The following is a 22,006-nucleotide window of genomic DNA, read 5'->3' on the forward strand; positions in this document are numbered from 1 at the left end:
GTTCCCATTCCATCAGGCTTATGCACTTGAGAGTGCATCTTTCTATAACAGCTGATTTCTGAGTTTAATATTTTGGGGTGGTTTTTGTTCTACAGTAACACCTTGGTTCGTAGCTGTCAAATTCTCCCTTTTTTTATAAGGGAAATTCCATTATGCTGAATAGGCTTCCTCGCGAGAAAAGGGAAAACTTGACAGCTATGCCTTGGTTCTCGAATGGCTTAGCTGCCAAACAAAGAGGCTCCCGAACACCGCAAACCCAGAAGTGTTCCAGTTGGCGAACGGTTTTCGGAAGCTGAACGTCCGACACGGCTTCTGCTTGAGTACAGGAAGCTCCTGCAGCCAATCGGAAGCTGTGCCTTGGTTTTCAAATGGTTCCGGGAGTCAAATGGACTTCCGGAATGGATTAAGTTCGAGTTAATGTGCAGTTGTTGCAAACCATGCTGATATTTTTTTAACGAATAGCAGTATATAAATATTTCTTTATAAAGAATGAATGCATGAATAAAATAATGGACATGGTGAACTTTGATCCATTATTTTCAACAGGACTGCTCTGGGTATAACTTGGTTGGATAAAAACCTTATGCTTTCCACCCATCTGCCCAGAATTATGTTCTTACTTGTGCGTAACTTATTCTTGTGCATAACTTAGTTTTCTTGAGTCAGCTGGAGAACTGAGTACCACAGACACTTGTTCTAATTCTCCAACCCCAGTTTAAATCCATCAATAAAGGCAAACGGACCAATATCATCGACTCCATGCTGCGGATGCTGGAGCAGTATTCCAGCAACCTGGAAGACTTGATCCGAGAGCGGACAGAGGAGCTGGAAATGGAAAAGCAGAAGACGGATAAGCTCCTGTCTCAGATGCTTCCCCTGTAAGTCGAAATGTCAGGGCAATAACCCTGCCACATGTAGGCTCTGCCCCAAGCAGCTTCCAAGTGGGAAAAAGTGCTGCTGCTGCTGCAAATTGGGGAGCAAAAAGAGAAGCAAGTGACAAATATTGGTCCCTGCCGCTTTAACTCTGTCACTTCAACCTTGCATGAAATGGGAATGACCTCCAAGAATTCAGTACCTTCTGCACTGGTCAAGTCAGATCTGGAGTCACAGGTGGTTTTAGGGGAGCGCAACTGGTTTGTCTGGACTGGGCACCGAGCCAAGAGGGTGCTGTAACATTAATGTAGAATGGAAGGTTAGGAGTGCCCGGATTTGAACATCGCACAGGGCTCTGCTGAGATATTAAAGCCAACTGCCACTGCTGAGTGTAATGATCTCAGGCAGGCAGGCAAGCCCCAATAAGAATTACAGTGGTGCCTCGCTTAACGAATGCCCTGCTTAACGAAATTTCTGCTTAACGAAAGGTTTTTTCTAGCGGAGGTTGCCTCACTAGACGAATTCGTTTTATGAAATAATTCGTCTAGCGAATCGCGGTTTCCCATAGGAATGCATTGAAATTCAATTAATGCGTTCCTATGGGCAAAAAAAAATTCAATTTTTTTAAAATGCATTCCTATGGGATTCGGTAGACAAATTTTTCGTTATAAGAAAAGACCCGTGGAATGAATTAAATTTGTCTAGTGAGGCACCACTGTAATGAGTCTCTGGCAGTTTTATGGCATGTTTATTTACAATCTACATCCAGAGCTCCGAGCCTGCCGCTCTTTGCTACGAATTGGTCACCCTGAGTCTCCGCCCCTTTTGCAGCATGAAGGGCGCCAAAGCCCAGTCCTTCCTCTCTTGTGCTTCCGTTGCATTTTAACCCTTTCAGCTCTTCTGGTTTGGGGAGAAGGTGAGTGAACTCTCTTCCCCCCCCATCAAACTAAGATCCCTCTAAAAGCTGCCTCCCTCCTGGTTGCATAGCAAGCCCTTCAATGTCATCTATCTCCTCCCCTCCCCCTGCCTGCAAGCTTTCCGAATCTGCTGCTCTATCTGAGCCTGGGAACTCTCGGTGAAGGGGGTCCCAAACTAACCCACTCCTGCTCTGTCTGTGGCTGCAATTCCTCGTCTCCAGAGTCAGACTCTGGCTCCTTCTGTACTGGCATTCCTTTGTCTCCAGAGTCAGACTCTGCGTTCGATTCTGCCACGTCCCCGACACTGGGATACTTTGTCCAGCTCTGTCCAGCACATTTTAAGGAGGACATCGGCAAACTGAAACATGTCCAAAGGAGGGTGGCCAGCATGGTGAGGGATCTGGAATCCAGGTCTTGTGAGAACATGAGAAGGTAATTAGAATCATAGAGTTGGAAGAGACCACAAGGGCCATCCAGTCCAACCCCCTGCCAAGCAGGAAACACCATCAAAGCATTCTTGACATATGCCTGTCAAGAGCCTGCTGGACCAGGCCAATGGCCCATCTAGGCCAACACCCTGTTCTAACCAGATGCCTGTGGGTAACCAAGAAGCAGAACTGAACGCGACAGCTCTCTTCCCTCCTACGGTTCCCAGCCACTGACATTCAGAGTTATGGAGGTAGAATACAAATGCAATAATTAAATAATCCATAAAATGCCTGCCAAGACATCTCAGTGTCTTGAGCCTTAGAAGATTCTGCACTTCCGGCTGCTCAGGTTGACACCCTCATGTCATTTCAGGTCGGTGGCGGAAACGCTGAAAACCGGCGCCACCGTTGAACCTGAGTATTTTGACGAGGTCACCATCTACTTCAGCGACATCATTGGCTTCACGACCATCTCCGCCCTCAGCGAGCCCATCGAGATCGTGGACCTTCTCAATGACCTTTACACTCTTTTTGATGCCATCATTGGCCATCATGACGTCTACAAGGTAAGGTCTTAGCTCGCAAACTTCGGAGGAAGACGTGTGTGTGTGTGTGTGTGTGTGTGTGTGTGTGTGTGTGTGAGGGAAACATGAAGTTCTAGAGAAGGGTCCAGAGGACGGTGGAGTCTTAAAAGCCAACAGCACTTCTCCAGATGATCTGAGTGTTCAGGCTGGGATATAAGGGCTCCGGGGTGTGTGTGTGTGTGTGTGTCCTTCAGGTATCCTGGGCCCAAGTTGTGTAGCATCACAAGAACTTTGAACCTGGCCTGGTCGCCTATGAGCCTTGCTTGACACAGATCCTACTGCTCCACGACAACCAGCACAAGAAGTGAGCCTCGTTTAGCCATCAGCTCCTAGTCAACCCATCTGCAGTTCTAATTGCCCTTTGGGGAAAAGCAATACCCTTTGATTTCCAGGTGGAAACCATCGGCGACGCCTATATGGTGGCTTCGGGGCTTCCGAAACGCAACGGCCACAGACATGCCTCCGAGATCGCCAACATGTCCCTGGACATCCTCAGCTCCGTGGGGTCGTTTCGAGCCAAACACCTCCCCCACGTGCCCATCAGGATACGGATGGGGCTGCATTCAGGTAATGCCGTTAACCCTCTCTCTGCCTTACCATTGCTTGTAGTGGGGAAAAAGAGAGGAATTGTCAGTCTCGGGGGAAACAGGAAGTCAGATTCTTGGTCCATCTTGTGCATGGGTAGGCAAACTAAGGCCCAGGGGCCGGATCTGGCCTAGTTGCCTTCTGGTTCCAGCCTGCGGACGGTCCGGGAATTGCCGCGGATCTGATCGTTTGGGCTGCGCCAGTGCGCATGTTCGGCAGCGCCTCCTCCCTCCCTCCTCCTGGCTTCTCCCCGCCCTGCCTAGAGCCGAGAGGAAGGGGGCTGGGCTTTGTTGGTGCCGCCAACAGCAGCAGGGTTAGTGCACGAGCGGCCGCCATTGTGAGCAATCGGGTGTTGTGGTCATCCAAACGTTCCCACCCACAACACAGGGTTTGGTTGCCAGGTCCCACCACAACATATGCCCTCTTGTTAGGGAGGATTCCTCACAAGGGATTGATCCAGCCCCTTGATCACTGTTTTCCTAGAATCATAGAGCTGGAAGGGACACCCCCCAACCCCCTACAATACAGGAAACTCAACCCATGACAGATGGCCACCCAACCTCTAAAATTGTATTCAATGTTTTGAGTGCAGTCACCCCATAGATTTGTATAATGGCAGTATAATTTTCAGGCTGCCATGTGTGTTGTGTGGGTGTTCATAATCACTATATTTCTCAACATGGGGGTGGGGAGGGAACCCTGACGAATGGCTTGGATTTTCTGTTTTCTGGACTACCTCTGGAAGGGATGAAGCCTTCACTCAGGGATAAGATAACGGACAGAAAAACACAACTTGTCTGGTGGATTAGTCAATCAGATCTCAAGTTCCCAAAGGGGGGGGGGGAAGGGAAAGTTGGGTGGTCTGAGACTTGCCAGGAATTGTAAAGAGTTTTGAGTCTGACTTCCAGCCAGCGGTGGGAATGTGTACGGTGGCTTGAACATTCACACACACACACACTCTGAACAGCTGATGTCTGCATTTGACATTCCATGAAATCTGAGTTGATATCCGAAAGCTGGCAGTTTGGCATGTGACGCTGTTTAGCATTGGAGAGCATTTAAGAGCTGCGGTGTTTAGCAGCTGAGAACATTTAACCGGTGACATGCACGATGTGTGACAGACAGCAGAGTAGGGACAAAAATTCAGAAGCGCAGGGTGCCTTCACGAAATTCACAGCCACTCCCCCCCCCCCACAGCCATGGGCCCGTCTAAAATTAACCAACCATCAAAGATTAAACAATCATCTTATAATTGTGCTACAACAACAACAACAACAACAACAACAACAACAACAACAACAACAACAATTTATTATTTATACCCCGCCCATCTGGCTGGGTTTCCCCAGCACCTCTGGGCGGCTTCCAACCGAATATTAAAAACAGTACAGCATCAAACATTAAAAACTTCCCTAAACAGGGCCGCTTTCAGTTGTCTTCTAAAAGTAAAATAATTGCTTATTGTCTTGACATCTGCTGGGAGGGCGTTCCACAGGGCGGGTGCCACTACCGAGAAGGCCCTCTGTCTGGTTCCCTGCAACCTCACCTCTCGCAATGAGGGAACCGCCAGAAGGCCCTCGGTGCTGGATCTCAGCGTCCGGGCTGAATGATGGGAGTGGAGACGCTCCCTCAGGTATACAGGACCGAGGCCGTTTAGGGCCTTAAAGGTCAGTACCAACACTTTGAACTGTGCTCGGAAACGTACTGGGAGCCAGTGTAGATCTCTCGGTGGCCACTCCCAGTCACTAGTCTAGCTGCCGCATTCTGGATTAATTGCAGTTTCCGGGTCACCTTCAAAGGTAGCCCCACGTAGAGCGCATTGCAGTAGTCCAAGCGGGAGATAACTAGAGCATGCACCACTCTGGCTAGACAGTCTGTGCATAGGCAGGCTCTCATCCAGCATGCCAGATGGAGCTGGTACACAGCCGCCCTGGACACAGAATTAACCTGTGCCTCCATGGACAGCTGTGAGTCCAAAATGACTCCCTGGCTGATATTTGGGGGGGAAGTATGTGGGGAGTGGTCTATAAATGTAACAAACAAGGAGCTCAGAATGTCCCAGGTTCAATTCCTGGTGTTTTAGGTAGGGCTGGGAGAAACCTCTGTCAGAAGATCACAGGCCGGTTCACAACATCCTTTATCCAGCCCTTTATTCCAAACCATGGATTCTTGCTTTATTTTTAGGGAAAAGGGACCTAGCTTGGTCTTAGAGCCCATGCTTTGCATGCAAAAGGCCCCGATTCCAATCCTTGGGGTTGCTGGGCACGACTGGAAAGACCCGTGTCCAGAGGTGCCGACTTGCGCCCAAGATTGAGGGGGACCCGTCCCCCTCCCCACAAATATTGATGGGGCCACCCGAGAAAATAGGGAAAATTTACAAACTGGAATCAAATAAGTGTTGGAAGTGCCATGATAAAATAGGTACATATATGCATTGGTGGTGGTGGTGCAAAGGTATACAGGACTTCTGGAACAAAATATATGAAAAACATGTTTAAAATAACATTTGCGAAAACACCTGAGCTGTTCCTGTTAAGTATGATCCTGGAAAGTATGCCCAAAGATAGGAGAAATATATTGTTGTACGGTGGGGTGGCAGCCCGGATACTTATAGCTCAGAAATGGAAAGGTGAAGAAATACCAGGGGTGGAGGAGTGGCAAATTAAAATGGTAGAATATATGAATCTGGCTAAAATGATGGCAGCAATTAGAAATGTACCTAGGCAAAAGACCCCAAACGAATGGAAATTAGTGGAAGATTATTTAAAAAAAGAAGGCATAAGAACGGATTTGGTGATCTGCTTAATTTAAAGAATGCATGAAGAGAAAAAAAATAATAAGTATAGGGAGAAGTTATACCAATATTAGGTAATCAAGGCGAAAACAAGTAAATGAAGAAAAAGATGGATAAACGACAAGTCGGCAATCGGAAGTATTTTAGATCTTAATTTTAAATTCTTTCTTTTCCTTTTTTCTACTTGTTCTTCCTTTATTTTTTTCTTTTTGATTCTGTTATTTCGTTTCATTTTTCTGTATTTGATTAATTTTTCTGATATTTGAGGATACCAAAAGGATAGCTTTACATAATTATGTAAAGATATGTCTATTTGGGAAATTTTGTTTTTTTATGCTTTGTTTGACCATTTGTGTTATGTTATATTAAGTTATATGTCACATTAAGTTATATGATGTTTTGTTATATTTCGTTATATTATAATATGTTGTGTTATGTTATTTTCTATGATGATGATGTTATATTAATGTTTATTTTGTTTTAATGATTCAAATAAAGAATTTGTTTTAAAGGGAAAAACAATATTGAGGGGGCCAAAGACACCTTGGCCCATAGAATTGACACCAATGCCCATGTCTGAAACCAGGGAGAACTTCTGTCAGTCAGTGTTGGCATTAGAGAGCTAGATGGACCAAAGGTTCCCGTGTTTCAATATCTGTTCCACCTTCACCCAATGCATTTCTATTTCTAGGTCCCTGTGCTGCTGGGGTGGTGGGTCTCACTATGCCACGCTACTGTCTCTTTGGGGACACGGTGAACACAGCTTCGCGGATAGAGTCGACCGGGTTGCGTAAGTCTTCTTGGTTGTTGTTGTTTTTTAAGCAAATGCTGGCTTGGCCACAAGCACAGTGGTACCTTGGTTCTCAAACTTAATCTGTTCTGGAAGTCTGTTCCAAAACCAAAGCGCTGCAAAGCCAAGGTGCGCTTTTTCCCATGGAAAGTAATGCAAAACAGATTAATCCGTTCCAGACTTTTAATAAAGGGTAAAGGGTAAAGGAGCCCCTGACCACCAGGTCCAGTCATGTCCGACTGTGGGGTTGCGGCGCTCATCTCGCTCTATAAGCCGAGGGAGCCAGCATTTGTCCGCAGACAGCTTCCAGGTCATGTGGCCAGCATGACAAAGCTGCTTCTGGCGAACCAGAGCAGCGCACGTAAATGCCGTTTACCTTCCCCGCTGGAGCGGTACCTATTTATCTACTTGCACTTTGACGTGCTTTCGAACTGCTAGGTGGGCAGGAGCTGGGACCGAGCAACAGGAGCTCACCCCGTCCCAGGGATTCGAACCGCCAACCTTCTGATCAGCAAGCCCTAGACTCTGTAGTTTAACCCACAGCGCCACCTGGGTCCCCTAATAACAACCCCTAAAACAGCAATGCAACACGGATTTTGCTATCTAATGAGACCATTGGTCCATAAAATGAAAGCAATAATCAATGTACTGTACTATAAAATAAATAAAACAGTATCGTAGGTGATAAAAATAAAAATTCTTACCTGCACTGATGATAGTCATTGTTTGGCTGGGGGGGGGGGGCTTTATCCATTCCCGCAGTCGCACAATCAATCAGTCAGTCAGTAGCTCAACGGGGATCCACACAGTCACAAAAACAAATTAACTGAAAAAGCCTCGAAACAAACCACACAAAATAAACAGCAAAAACAAAAGCACCAAATATAAACTCCAAATATCACCTCAGAACACTGGAATGGAAGGCTTGAATTACAATTGGGGGGGGACGCAAATTAGCAGCGCAACAGGAACACAGGGGGACTCAAAGCGGAGCACGTTCAGCTTCTGAAAAAAAGTTCGGAAACCGGAACACCTACTTCCGTTTTTGCAGCTTTCAGGTTCCAAGTTGTTTGTGAACTAAGCTGTTCAAAAACCGAGGTACCACTGTACTGAAAACGTTCTCGTGCAAGGCCTGCCCAGGAGGCAAGATGTAAGCCATAATCCACCAGACCCTCGGTAAGCCTTTTGTTTTGGTGCCTGACCGGCGCGGCAGACTCAATTAGCCAACAAACAATATTTTTGATTCTCAGTTGACGTTTGTATCCTGCCTTTCCACCAGTGGGACTTGAGCGGCAAGAGAAATGCAATAAAAAGAGCCTTCACTACCAACCTCCAGAGGTTGCTGCACTACGACTCCCCGGTGCTGATGGGAGTTGTAGTCCAACAACGTCTGGAGAACGGCAGGTTGGCCAAGGCTGCAACGACACATAACACATGCAGCCCATCGGCAGCAAATTACGAGTGGACCTCGCTTCCACCGAAGGCAGTGATGGCCACCAACTTGGATGAGTTTAAAAGAGGATTGGACCAATTCATGGAAGAGAAGGCTATTCATAGAATCGTAGAGTTGGAAGGGACCCCAAGGGTCATCTTGTCCAGACCCCTGCAATGCAGGAATCTCAGCTAAAGCGTCCATGACAGTTGGCCATCCAACCTCTACTTGGAAACTTCCAAGGAAGGAGAGTCCACACCACCTCCCGAGGGAGTCTGTTCCAGTGTCGAACAGCTCTTGCTGTCAGAAAGGTCTTCCTGATGTTTAGTTGGAATCTCCTTTCTTTTAACTTGAAGCCATGGGTTCGAGTCCTACCCTCCAGAGAAGGAGAAAACAAGCTTGTGCCCTCTTCCATGGGACAACCCTTGAGATAGTTGAAGGTGGCTATCCTATCTCCTCTCAGTCTCCTCTTTCCCAGGCTAAACATACCCAGATACTCCCATCGATGGCTACTACCGGTAGTCACTTCTGGTGGCAGCGATGCTTCTGAATTCCAGTTGCTGGAAAACACAGGATGGAAGACTCCTCTTGTGCTCAGATCCTGTTTATGCATCAATAGGAGTATAGCATCTAGATCAAGGGAAGTAATAGTACCACTGTATTCTGCTCTGGTCAGACCTCACCTGGAGTACTGTGTCCAGTTCTGGGCACCACAGTTCAAGAAGGATACTGACAAGCTGGAACGTGTCCAGAGGAGGGCAACCAAAATGGTCAAAGGCCTGGAAACGATGCTTTATGAGGAACGGCTTAGGGAGCTGGGTATGTTTAGCCTGGAGAAGAGAAGGTTAAGGGGTGATATGATAGCCATGTTCAAATATATAAAAGGATGGCATATAGAGGAGGGACAAAGGTTGTTTTCTGCTGCTCCAGAGAAGCGGACACGGAGCAATGGATTCAAGCTACAAGAAAGAAGATTCCACCTAAACATTAGGAAGAACTTACTGACAGTAAGAGCTGTTCGGCAGTGGAATTTGCTGCCAAGGAGTGTGGTGGAGTCTCCTTCTTTGGAGGTCTTTAAGCAGAGCTTGACAGGCATATGTCAAGAATGCTTTGATGGTGTTTCCTGCTTGGCAGGGAGTTGGACTGGATGGCCCTTGTGGTCTCTTCCAACTCTATGATTCTATGACCCCCAAGCATCTGGTTGGGCCCTGTGAGAACAGAATGCTGGACTAGATGGGCCATTGGCCTGATCCAGCAGGCTCTCTTTATGTTCTTATGTATAATTGAGGTAGATCACTCCGGGAGAATCGAAAAATGTTCTCAGTAAGCTGCAGTAATTAGCTGTGTAGTTTAACTGCTTTAGAATGTTTTAAATATTTTCATTGTATTGTAATTATATTGTTCGCTGGCCTTTGGCCATTCTACGCTCCTTGGGGAGGAAGTTGGGGATAGAAACTGATTAAACCAATGCATAAAAACGATGTTAAAACCAATTTTTAACACATTTCAACTCGTTGGCCAAAGGCCTGTTTGAATGATTGAATAAGCAGCTCTTCCTGCCAGTGGAAGGTCCTCGGAGATAGACTAGGCCTCTCTTGGATGGGGAAAGGCCTACGTATCTCAGTGGTGGAGCCCCTGCTTTTCTGCAGAAGGCCCCAGGTTCCTTCCCTGGCAACCCCCAGGAAGTGATGAGAAAGTTTCCATGCCCCAAATCCTAGAGAGCCTCTGCCAGTCAGTGGAGGCAGTAGGGAGAGAGATGGAGCAATGGTCTGACTCGGTAAACAGCAGCTTCTGAAGTTCCTACTAATTCCTGCCCCACCTCTATCGGTGCTTTTCAAAAACAGGCATCAACAACAGGGCTGGCCCAAGCCATTTTGGCGCTTGAGGCAAAACAAGATGGCGTCCCTGCCGCCTCCTCCGTCGCCAGCCGAGGTGATTGGAGGCAGCCCAGGGAAGCAGTTGCATGCTGAAGGCAGCAGGGGAGGGGGGGAAATAGCAAACCCTCCAACATGTCTCAAATAAAAACCAGGACGCCATCTTCTTGGGCAGCACTCCTGCACAAGTCATGTTACCCCATACAAGATTGTGGCCCTGAAAAAAGCTTTCTCGGGGCAAGACCGCGGCGGCCATTTTGGGCACCAAGATCTCGCGTGAAAAAAGGGATGTTTTCTCGATACGGTTCAGGGGGTATGAAAATGGAGGGTGGAAAGGAGCAGCCGTGTGCTCTTCAGGGACCTTCAGAGAAGCAGAGGGGGAGGCGACAATTCTTGGAGGGCAGGTGTCCCTTTCTGAGTTGGTGGAGGAACCTTCCCCCTTAGGGGGGGACTCTTAGAATTTTGAAGTGTCAGGCATAGCTCTAGTGGCTTTAGCCCAAACGTAGCAGAGTTTTCCTGCACAGCGCAGAAGCTAGTTGAGGTGGAAATGACTAGTCGGCTAGACGCAGAATAACTATTTACAGGATTTATTGAAAGAAAATAAAAGCAGCAGAGTTTCTGCATACAAAGCAAAGCAAAATAAATCCTCTCTGTCTCTCTCTCTCTCCAACCATATGCAGCACTCCTACTCCTAACACCCAACAAGGAACAACTGTGCTAGCATTCCTAGATAACAGAGTTCAGTGCTGGTCATTAACCAATCAGAGAGTAGTTTCCAGGTCAGGCAGACCTTGGCTTTCTGCCAAGAGTAAATTGACACTGCCTTGAGTTAATTGTGTGAAGCAAGAATCTGTAAGTTTCCCATGAGAACCAATTAACAGAAACCGAACAGGGACTAGGATGGTGGTGATTCCTTTCCACAGCCAAAAGAGGACCACCAAAGACATGTGAGGACGCCCCTCTCTTTCCAGATCTGACACCCCACCCAGCTTTTCCCAGCCTGCCGCCTGAGGCGACTGCCTCAGCGCGGCTGATGGGTGGGCCGGCCCTGACAGGTGGACTCCGACACTTGGAGACGTGACAAAGATCTGAAGTTGAAACTTTTCTCCCTTTTCCTTTTTTTAAAAAAATAAAAATGGCAGCGTACAGAATCCACATCAGCCGAAGCACAATGAAAACCCTGAAGAGCCTGAGCGAAGGTTACAAAGTAGAATTCAGGGGGAAGACTGAGCTGAAGGTAAGGAATCTGAGCTGGAGGGAAACATCTGGCTGGAAGGCTCTTGTATCCTGGCCAACCCTCTTGCTTTGCCAAAGACAACATTTTCGCTTTCAGGGGAGTGATAGAGCAATGAGGGGCCGTAGCTCAGTGACAGAACGTATGTTTGGCATGCAGAAGGTCTGAGATTCAATCCCCAGCATTTTCAGGTAGGGCTGCGCATGTTCCCTACCCAACACCCTGGAGAGATGCTTCCAGTCAGTGTGGACTGACTCTAGACTGACTATTAGAAGGCAGTTTCCCTTCCTCTTCTGCGCAAACACCAACCATCAAAAATAGAGAATGGTCACAGGTTGAAGACAGGACACCTGCTGTGCATGCAGCAGGTTCATTTTCCAGATATTTTTTTAAAGGAAATACGCACCAAAAAAACAACACTTGTGACATGGGTTGCCATACGCCCGGGTTTCCCCAGATATTTTTACCGATTTTCGGAAATTCCGCCCAGGCGCTATTTCCGACAGATAAATCCCGGATAAGTCTGGGAAATTCCAGGCGTATGGCAGCCCTAGGCAATAGGACCGAGAAGGTCTCAGGTTCAATCTCCAGCATCTGTTTGATGGTCTTAGAAAGCAGATGATGGGGAAGAGCTTTGTTGGGGAACCTGGAGGAGCTTCTGCCAGCCAGAGGAGGCAACACTCAGGTTGGTGGACCGAAAGGTCCCTGGACTGGTAGAAAGCAGCTTTAAATGAGATGTAAGGAGAAGGAGGGGGAACTAGATCTAAGTCCAAGACATCTGCAGGTCACCGGCTGGAGGGAAGGCTGCTCAGCATGAAATATACAAGTGGAATGACTTCCTCTCATTCCACTCGGGATGGAGGAGAAATTCAATTCAGTTTGCATTTGAAGACCAACCTACTGAATATTTGCTTGCCGAAATGATACCTGAACCAAAACACAGCCGTTCTTTGAAATTCACACTTCTCCAAATTTTGCAACGCAGTTCTCCAGCCATAGAATGTGTGCAAAGATGCGTATGCCAGAGTGCGCATACAAATGCATCTAATAGTGAACATAACGTATAATATGGGGAAATGGCTTTGCAAAAATGGGTCTATTGGGCCAAATTGCGCACAAACGTATTTCTGCCAGGGGAAATTTGCACAAAAAGGTTGATGAATTTTCACAATGACATTAAAAAATATATATCTGCAAGCGGATGTAGAAATGGGGATCTGAAAGAAAGTGATATTGTTGGACTTGCCCCTTCCTAAGCAACACACAAGGTGCCCTCCTCCTCCTCCTCCTCCTCCAAATCTGATCTGGAGGGTTGGGGAATCCCCAGGGAAGATCTGCAGATTTTGGGGTTTCCCGGGTGTACAGGGGGACTGGGGAAAATTCTGCTGCACATGCATGATTTGTTGAGCTTGGGCAATTACTTCGCTAGGCCCAACACATCTGCACTTCCCAGTTTGAAAACTTCTGGTTATTATTTGCAAAATTGCACTGACGTTTCCAGTGAGTTTTTGATGGTCTCCTTTTTCCATGCTTATAGGGCAAAGGGTTAGAAGAAACCTATTGGCTGGTAGGAAAGAAAGGCTTCACCAAGCTGTTACCGCGTCCTCCTGAAGTGAAACCAGGGTGAGTACGGTTGTGGGCTTTAATTATATATATAAATACTCCATCCATCTGACTGGATTTCCCCAGCTACTCTGGGCGGCTCACAACAGAATATTAAAAATACAATAAAACATATCAAACATTAAAAACTTCCCTAAACAGGGTTGCCTTCAGAAGTCTTCTAAAAGTCAGATAGTTGTTTATTTCCTTGACATCTGATGGGAGGGCGTTCCACAGGGCGGGTGCCACTACCGAGAAGGCCCTCTGCCTGGTTCCCTGTAACTTGGCTTCTCGCAGCGAGGGAACCGCCAGAAGGCCCTCGATGCTGGACCTCAGTGTCCAGGCAGAACAATGGGGGTGGAGACGCTCCTTCAGGTATACTGGACCGAGGCCGTTTAGGGCTTTAAAGGTCAGCACCAAACACTTTGAATTGTGCTCGGAAACGTACTGGGAGCCAATGAAGGTCTTTCAGGACCAGTGTTATGTGGTCTCGGCGGGCGCTCCCAGTCACCAGTCTAGCTGCTGCATTCTCTAATCGTTGTAGTTTCTGGGTCACCTTCAAAGGTAGCCCCGGAATGAGTGAAATATTAATTAATTAATTATTAACATTTATGCATTGTAAACAAACAAAGAAACAAACGAGCTTCAGCTTGGCACAGTCCTTATCGCCCACCGCCCCCAACCAGAGAGGCGGTCTCATATTTGCCGCTCATCTTTTACAGCCAGCCGTGGCAGGACACAGTGACTCAAGAAATCAAAGTCGCCTTGAGGGATTCCAAGAGAAAGTCCACTAACAAGCTCAGCAAACAGTCCTGAAGAGACAGAAGGCAAATAAGAACTGCGGGAAAATAGCGAACAACCATGCAGTAAATTCTGTTTCTTTTAAAGCCATGGCTGATCGCCACGATCTGGACCAAGGAAAGCGGGGCACCACCTCTGTGCCTGCTTCGCTTTTGCTGCTGCTGAGAAAGGCCTGGATGGAACCAGCATGGAAATCTGTGTGCAGGATTCTAGCCCCGTGGCAATATTTAGATTTCGTGGGCTAGGGAAATGATGCGATTTTAGTTGTGATTCCTGAATTGCAGGAGGTTGACCTAGATGACCCCAGTGGCAACCCATAGGGGTCCGGGGTCCACATCTTGCAAAGCGTTGTGGCAAATCAGTCCGGTCGGAATGCTTGGAAGGGCTCCTGCCTGCCCTGTTGCTTCCTCCTCATGTCGGCTTTCCAGCCCGTGCTGGTAGGGAAGTGTGAGGAGGACGCAACAGACATGCCCCCTTCAATCCCAGCCTTGCCCTCTTCATGCCTCTTTGGGTGAGTCCTGGGAGACCAGCAGGGAGGGGCGCTTGTTGTAGCAGGAGAGGGAGACACCCTTGCTTCCTCACCAACCTGACTCCTCTCTCCCTCTTGTCCTCCCTCCACCCACTAGCCTACTTCACCTTCTGCCTCTGATTCTGGACTGCTGTCTGCCACTGACTCCCCTTGCTCACTAAGCCCTGTTGCACCTCCATCTTCCGACACCTCCTCTTCCCAGTCTGCTCCCTCTTCTCCTTCTGACCACTCGTTGTCATCCCACCACCGGTCTTCTGGCTCTGAGCCTTCTTGCTTTGGTGGTTCCCCAGCTGGTTCCTCCCACTATTCCTCTGCGTCCAACCAGTCCATAACATCCTTCCACGTAGAAGCAATAACTTGTCAGGGGAAGTTACAGGTAGGTAGCCGTGTTGGTCTGAGTCGAAGCAAAATAAAAAAAATTCCTTCAGTAGCACCTTAAAGACCAACTAAGTTTATATTTTGGTATGAGCTTTCGTGTGCATGCACACTTCTTCAGATACACTAGAAACAGAAGTGTCAGACCTATAAACAGACCTACAGAAGTATATATAGGGTCTGACACTTCTGTTTCTAGTGTATCTGAAGAAGTGTGCATGCACACGAAAGCTCATACCAAAATATAAACTTAGTTGGTCTTTAAGGTGCTACTGAAGGAATTTTTTTATTTTGTCAGGGGAAGACCACGGACCCATGTTTACCACCTCAGTGAGAACGAGATCTCTGTGTTCCACCTGTAGTCCTTTTAGGAGAGAGTGATTGAGAGAGAGATTTGGACATGCTGCTACCATAGCTCTGTACCATCTTCTCCCAGCCAGCTGGACTGAGCACTGTGAATCTAAAAGCTAAGACCAGGAAGAGAGAAGAGGAGGGGCCAAAACATACCTGCCAAGTCCTGGACTGCAGAATCCGGGACCGGCAGCCCCGTGACAGCGGAAGTTTCATAGACGCAACTTCCGGTGTCGCTTTGCCCATCTATGGGCACAAAAAATGGCCGGCGCCGGCAACGGAAGTTGCGTCTACGCATGTCCGGAAGTGCGTAGACGCAACTTCCAGTGTCGCTTTGGCCATCTATGGGCACAAAAAATGGCCACCGCCGACACCGGAAGTCGCATCTATGCACTTCCGGACATGCGTAGATGCGACTTTCGGTGCCGGCCATTTTCGGTGCCTATGGATGGGCAAAGCAGGAAAAAAATGGCCGCCGGCAGGAGAATATAAGGGAGAATAATGGGAGACGAAGTGATACGGGGGACCACCGGGAAGCGGTATGAAAAAACAGGGGTTTCCCGGGGGAAACGGGGTACTTGGCAGCTATGGGCCAAAATTGTCCAATATGTGCCACAGTGGTGTATTTCTGCAATTTGGGGAATGCAGTGCTGCACTATGGCAGCTGCCGGAGGAGAAATCATCCCTGCCAGCCTGTCTGTTCCAGACATATCTCTGTGGCCGTGAGGTCTATAAACATTCATTTCAGAAAACCTAAACAATGGGCCATTATTTATAGAGCACTATCACTTTTAGAAGAAAATACAAAAGCTATAAGACGCCTTGATGCCTGCCTCAAGAAGCTTTCTAGGTATTTAACCATGTAGAATGGCAGGTGCTGATCTGTTGAACATACACAGTAGGAAGCTGCCTTGCATTAGGTCAGGATATTTACCCATCTAATTCAGTCATGTCTATTTTGGCAAGCAATGGCCTGCTGGGATATTGGCCAGAGTCCTTGTACCCCACCTGCTACCTAGAATCATAGAATCATGGAGTTGGAAGAGACCACAAGGGCCATCCAGTCCAACCCCCTGCCAATCCTTCTAATGGGAGATGCCTGGGATTGAACCTGGGAACGTCTTCAAGCTGAGCCTAAACCATGAGCTATGGTCCCAGCCCTCAGGTGACGACAGATTTCCCTTGGGGAAGACCTATAGCTCAGTGGTAGAACACCTGGCAGATTGCCCCAGGTTCAGTTCCTGATGTCTCATGGTAAGGATCCCATCTGAAAACTTGGAGAACAGTAGACAGTGTGTAGACAGGCTAGAAAGAACAGTAGCCTGGCTTGGGATAAGACAACTTCCTATATCCCTGGATTTTTGTATTTTCAGATCCCGCTCTAATAAAATGAATGCGTTAAAATACTTGACGGTTTTTGACGTTCTTTGACACCGTTTGACTGACCGGTTTGCCATCTTGCAATCAACGTGTGACATCTTTGAAGGATTTTGTGTCCTGCCTCCTGCGTTGACCTGGTCAGCATCTGGGAGAAGCTACTGAGAAGGAAAAGATCTCCTGTTAAGAACCTAAGGAAAGTCTGCTGGATCAGGCCAATGGCCCATCCTGTCCACCTACCCCTGAATTTGGGTCTCTGGCCATTTTTTGGACTACAACTCCCATCATCCTTAGCTAGCAGTGGCCAGGGGCGATGGGAATTGTAGTCCGGAGACAACTGGAAACCCAGGTTTGAGAAACACCGATCTACCTGAACATAGCAAAGGAAGGCACGTCTCTTTCCACTAGGGGGCAGGCATGAAGCACTTATTAAAATCCACATTAAATCTTGTGTGTTTCACATGTAGACAAGGCTCACATTTGTGACTTCCGAACGGGTGGAAATGGCTCAGCTGCCTTTTTTTTTTTCCTTTTTAGATCCTCCCCTCCACCCCCTCCAACTTTTCTCATCCCAATCACATCCCTCGCTAACTTTGCCTGCTGAGTAACGCAGGCTGAACCCTTTTAAAAAATCCTATTTAGAAATTCTTTACATTTCTCGGGGATGAGAAACGTCTTTCCAAGCTGTAAAACATCTGGAATTGCGAACGCCATATGGACACCAAAGTCTGGGAGACTGGGCTTACTCTCTGCCGAATCGTAATCTGCTGGGGACCAGGCCATTAGCTCGTTTGCAGTTGGCATATATATCTCACTGAGTCAAGGCAGATGCAGACACCCAGTTATGTACGCTGCCAACCGATCTCTGTTTCTCCCTCAGTTGCATCCGAGTTCGATTTCAGATCATTTCTTCAGCAGCGCTGGGCCATCAATTGGTCATTTATTGGCTCGCTTTCAGCCAGACTCATTTTCCTGTAATGGATGCTTGATTAGAAGAAGGGGGAAAAACCTTGGCTGATCAATTTGTATTCATTAATTCTTCATATTAAGACCATCAGCAGATTAAAAAACAACAACACCCAGAGTTGATTGATTGCATTAGTTTGAATCCATCCATCTGCATGAAATAATTCCTAAGAGAACAACCCACTTGCATGGTGTTTGATGATACTCACATCACAATTTAGGAGACAGGCATTGCCTCTTCTAAAAAGGAGCTTACCATATGCAGGGTGTTATTTCGTGTGTGTGTGTGAAATGTATTGCAAATAATTAAAATGGCTGGTTTTAAAAAATATAAATAACTAGCTGACCCTGCACGCGTTGCTGTGCGTTGGTCTGTCAAATGGAGGGTAATAGCCCCCTTTCAGATCCCCCTGAGTCTCAGAGTCGCCCTGTTTTACAGGATCTCGTGGCAGAGGTGGGGTTTGTGGGTGTGGGCTAGACTCCATGGGGAGGGAGGAGGAGCTGTGAGAATTATGCCACTTGAGGGCGCTGTTTTAGTTTGTGGAAAAACAGGGTTTTACCTGCGCAGGTATGAGATGTGAGCAATCCGAGGTTGTGCAAACACTCGGGTAGTGGCATGGACCGTTGTGTCCAAATTCCAGGACAATCGGTCAAGCGGTTTCGGGGAAAAGTGGAGCCCACATTTTCACGTTTTTTTTACATTTTTATATATATAGATAAAAATCTCCTAGCTGATTCGTCAGGGAGACTTTCCTTGATCAAAAGGTTTCATTATATTGAAGGATGCAATCGTATGCCCATTGGCCAAGGAAGAAGCCCCACTGAACTAAATGGGATAATTCCTGAGATGAAATGTTTAAAGTTGCAGTGCAAATGCTATAATCCTGATTGTCGCTTACATTTTATTTCTCTGATCTGCACAGGAAGCTATTTAAGAGCTACTAGTGTATTGCTTGTTAATTTATAGGGTTTGGTTTCCAGACCTCCTCTGCACACCTTCCACCATGTCAATATCCTTCTTAAATTGTGGTGCCCACAACTGGACACAGCGTTGCAGGTGCAGTCTCACCAAGGCAGAACAGAGGGGTAACTGCTACTTCCTCTGAATAATAAACTGGATTTAAATAGAACATTGGGTCCCAAAGTAAACATAGATCTTCCCAGTAAACAAAGGACCTGGATCTTTACACATAAGCACACAAACACTTGTATAACAGTTTCCTCTATTTAAATAAACGGAGAAACCATTGTTAGGTACCGGGAAGTGTACACCCGAACTTTCACACTCACTACGACTGTGGTGCAAAGATTTCTTGCTGGGACCGCAGAAGGAAACACCTGGGTTAAGAACACAGAGAGAATTGCAAGGTGCATGACTTGTTTGGGATTTGGAAAGGGAGGTGTGACGATCTGAAGTGTGCCAGGAATATGGCTTGGAGTCTGTCCACAGCAGAGTTCACTGAGGAGGACAGAACAGAAGCTGGAGGGTCAGGCAGAGGATATCGTCCGGGCAGAGGTCAGAGGTCAGGAGTCTGAGATGGAGCGAAGACTTAGAAGACCGAAGCCCTGCAAACAATCAAAATGATAATGATAATGCAAAGCAAGAACCCCATTGGTTGGAAAACTCCACAAACTGCAGAATTGCTTCATGCATTAAAATGAACCAGTGGTGTTCATGAAAAAGAATTTGTGTCTTAGGTTATGCATCTGAAGCTCACTTAGGCCAGCTACTCGGGGGGGGGGGTTGTCAGCGAGCCTTCCTCACAGGTTCGTTGTGAGATCGTCTTCCTCCCTGTTTATATTGATCTCCTTGGGGGGGGGGGAATATGGGATATAAACGGAATAGCGAATAAGAAGAAAATGACTGGGCTTACCAAAAAAAATCAGCATAACAGAACTCATAAGGATAAGCTCTAAAAGACTTTCGCTGGATGGTTGTGAGCCAGCAGTTCACTATCATTCGGCTTGGCCTACCTCACAGGGTTGTTGCAAGGATCAATGGAAACATGTCAGGCATTCTGCCCTGAGCTCTCTGGAGTTGGTTAGAGTGTGGTGCTGATAACGCCGAGGTTGCAGATTCAATCCCCGTAAGGGACAACTGCGTGTTTCTGCATTGCAGGGGGTTGGACTAGATGATCCTCAGGGCCCCTTCCAGCTCTATGGGGATTCTATGATTCTACGCTGAGAATTTGAAAGGGGAGTTGCTCTTCCCAGAGTGCAAATTTGTCCCACCTTTGCCTATCTCAAAGATGAAGTGCAGGCTGTGATATTCCTTCAGAAACCTCTTTGAAACCTGGGAAAGAAAGGAGCCAAAGAAACGTGTGTTAAAGGCCTTTGAAGATACAGGATGCTGGTAACTGACCCACACCTGACATTCAGGTGGGCATAGTTTGCCAGGGATGGCCGGGTGGGCCAAATTTGGACCCCTGGTGGGGACAAAACTGACCCACTGACTAGAGGTGCCACCCTAACCTTAGAGCAGGCACCCCCAAACTGCGGCCCTCCAGATGTTTTGGCCTACAACTCCCATGATCCCTAGCTAACAGAACCAGTGGTCAGGGATGATGGGAATTGTAGTCCAAAACATCTGGAGGGCTGAAGTTTGGGGATGCCTGCCTTAGAGGGTCGAGATGCTCCATTGCTGGTCGTGTGAAACAGAGCCTCGCTCAAGCCACATTTGACTCTTAAAACCGACTCTGCCTTCAACCAAAACCAATGTTCCTGTGGGATTGCCTTACACAGAGTCAGACCACTACCCCACCTAGCTCTGCACTGTGTCCACTGACTGGCAGCAGCTCTCCAATACTTCAGGCAGGAGGAGTCTTTTACTAGCTCCATCCAGACATGCCAGGGATTGAACCTGCTGTGCAAAACAATGCATAGAAAACTATGGAACTCCTTGCCACAGGAGACAGTGAGGCCAGCAACTTGGGCGGTTTTATGCATAGCTCAGTTGGTTAGAGAGTGGTGATGACAATACGGTAGCAAGGTTGCAGGAGGTTAGATCCTCAAAGTCCCTTCCAACTCTAAAAAATTAGATGATTCTAAAAGAGGATTGGAATCCTCCACAGTTGGAGGCATGAATACTTCTGAGGTAAAGGTAATGTGAGTGGCGCTGTGGTCTAAACGACTGAGTCTCTTGGGCTTGAGGATGGGAAGGTCAGTGGTTCGAATCCTTGCGACGGCGTGAGCTCCCATTGCTCTGTCCCAGCTCCTGCCAATCTAGCAGTTTGAAAACACAGCAGTGCAAATAGATAAATAGGTACCGTTGTGGCACAACAGTAAATGGCTTTTCCATGCGCTCTGGCTTCTGTTTAGTCCTGCTGGCCACATGACCCGGAAAGTTGTCTGTGGACAAACGCTGGCTCCCTCAGCCTGAAAGCAAGATGAGCGCCGCAACCCCATAGTCGCCTTGGACTGGACTTAACTGTCCAGGGGCCCTTCACTTTTACCTACATTTGAGTACCAGTTGCTGGAGACCACTGCCCTAGAAATATGCTAGGAAAGCTGCCATACAGAGTTGGACCCTTGGTCCATCCAGCTAAGCTTTCCAGGGAATGATTGGATTTTGAGTCCTGCAACATCTGGAGTAGGGGCGTAATTCAAGATGGAAACCGCCTTGTTGGCTTAAGGTCAAACCCTTAGCTCATTGAAGGAGGGCCAGAGCTCAGTGGCAGAGCATCTCATAAGAAGGTAAGAGATGTCTGCTGGATCAGGCCAATGGCCCATCCAGCCCAGCACCCTGTTCTCGTGGTGGCCAACCAGATGTCTATGCGAAACCCACAAGCAGGAACGAAGCACAAAAGCCCTCCCCCCTCCTGTGGTTTCCAGTGGAATCATAGAATCATAGAGTTGGAAGAGACCACAAGGGCCATCCAGTCCAACCCCCTGCCAAGCAGGAAACGCCATCAAAGCATTCCTGACAGATGGCTGTCAAGCCTCTGCTTAAAGACCTCCAAAGAAGGAGACTCCACCACACTCCTTGGCAGAAAATTCCACTGCCGAACAGCTCTTACTGTCAGGAAGTTCTTCCTAATGTTTAGGTGGAATCTTCTTTCTTGTAGTTTGAATCCATTGCTCCGTGTCCGCTTCTCTGGAGCAGCAGAAAACAACCTTTCTCCCTCCTCTATATGACATCCTTTTATATATTTGAACATGGCTATCATATCACCCCTTAACCTTCTCTTCTCCAGGCTAAACATGCTCAGCTCCCTAAGCCGTTCCTCATAAGGCACCGTTTCCAGGCCTTTGACCATTTTGGTTGCCCTCTTCTGGACACGTTCCAGCTTGTCAGTATCCTTCTTGAACTGTGGTGCCCAGAACTGGACACAGTACTCCAGGTGAGGTCTGACCAGAGCGGAATACAGTGGTACTATTACTTCCCTTGATCTAGATGCTATACTCCTATTGATGCAGCCCGGAATTGCATTGGCTTTTTTAGCTGCTGCATCACACTGCTGACTCATGTCAAGTTTGTGGTCTACCAGGACTCCT

At 47.5% G+C, this 22,006-nt stretch overlaps 1 protein-coding gene across 1 annotated transcript in view; it reads left to right on the forward strand.

Moving 5' to 3' along the window:
- Positions 1-14,018, forward strand: part of LOC118085093 (retinal guanylyl cyclase 2-like) — a 44,629-nt gene extending 30,611 nt beyond the window's left edge. Inside the window, exons 12-18 of the mRNA XM_035115383.2 lie at positions 715-878; positions 2,592-2,784; positions 3,195-3,369; positions 6,873-6,971; positions 11,420-11,514; positions 13,049-13,134; positions 13,836-14,018. Of these exons, the coding sequence (XP_034971274.2) occupies positions 715-878; positions 2,592-2,784; positions 3,195-3,369; positions 6,873-6,971; positions 11,420-11,514; positions 13,049-13,134; positions 13,836-13,929 (906 nt within the window). The 3' untranslated portion in view covers positions 13,930-14,018. The remainder of the gene's footprint in view (positions 1-714; positions 879-2,591; positions 2,785-3,194; positions 3,370-6,872; positions 6,972-11,419; positions 11,515-13,048; positions 13,135-13,835) is intronic.
- The last annotated feature ends 7,988 nt before the right edge of the window (positions 14,019-22,006 follow it).

Source organism: Zootoca vivipara, chromosome 4 (assembly GCF_963506605.1).
Source record: "Zootoca vivipara chromosome 4, rZooViv1.1, whole genome shotgun sequence".
Taxonomy (NCBI): domain Eukaryota; kingdom Metazoa; phylum Chordata; class Lepidosauria; order Squamata; family Lacertidae; genus Zootoca; species Zootoca vivipara.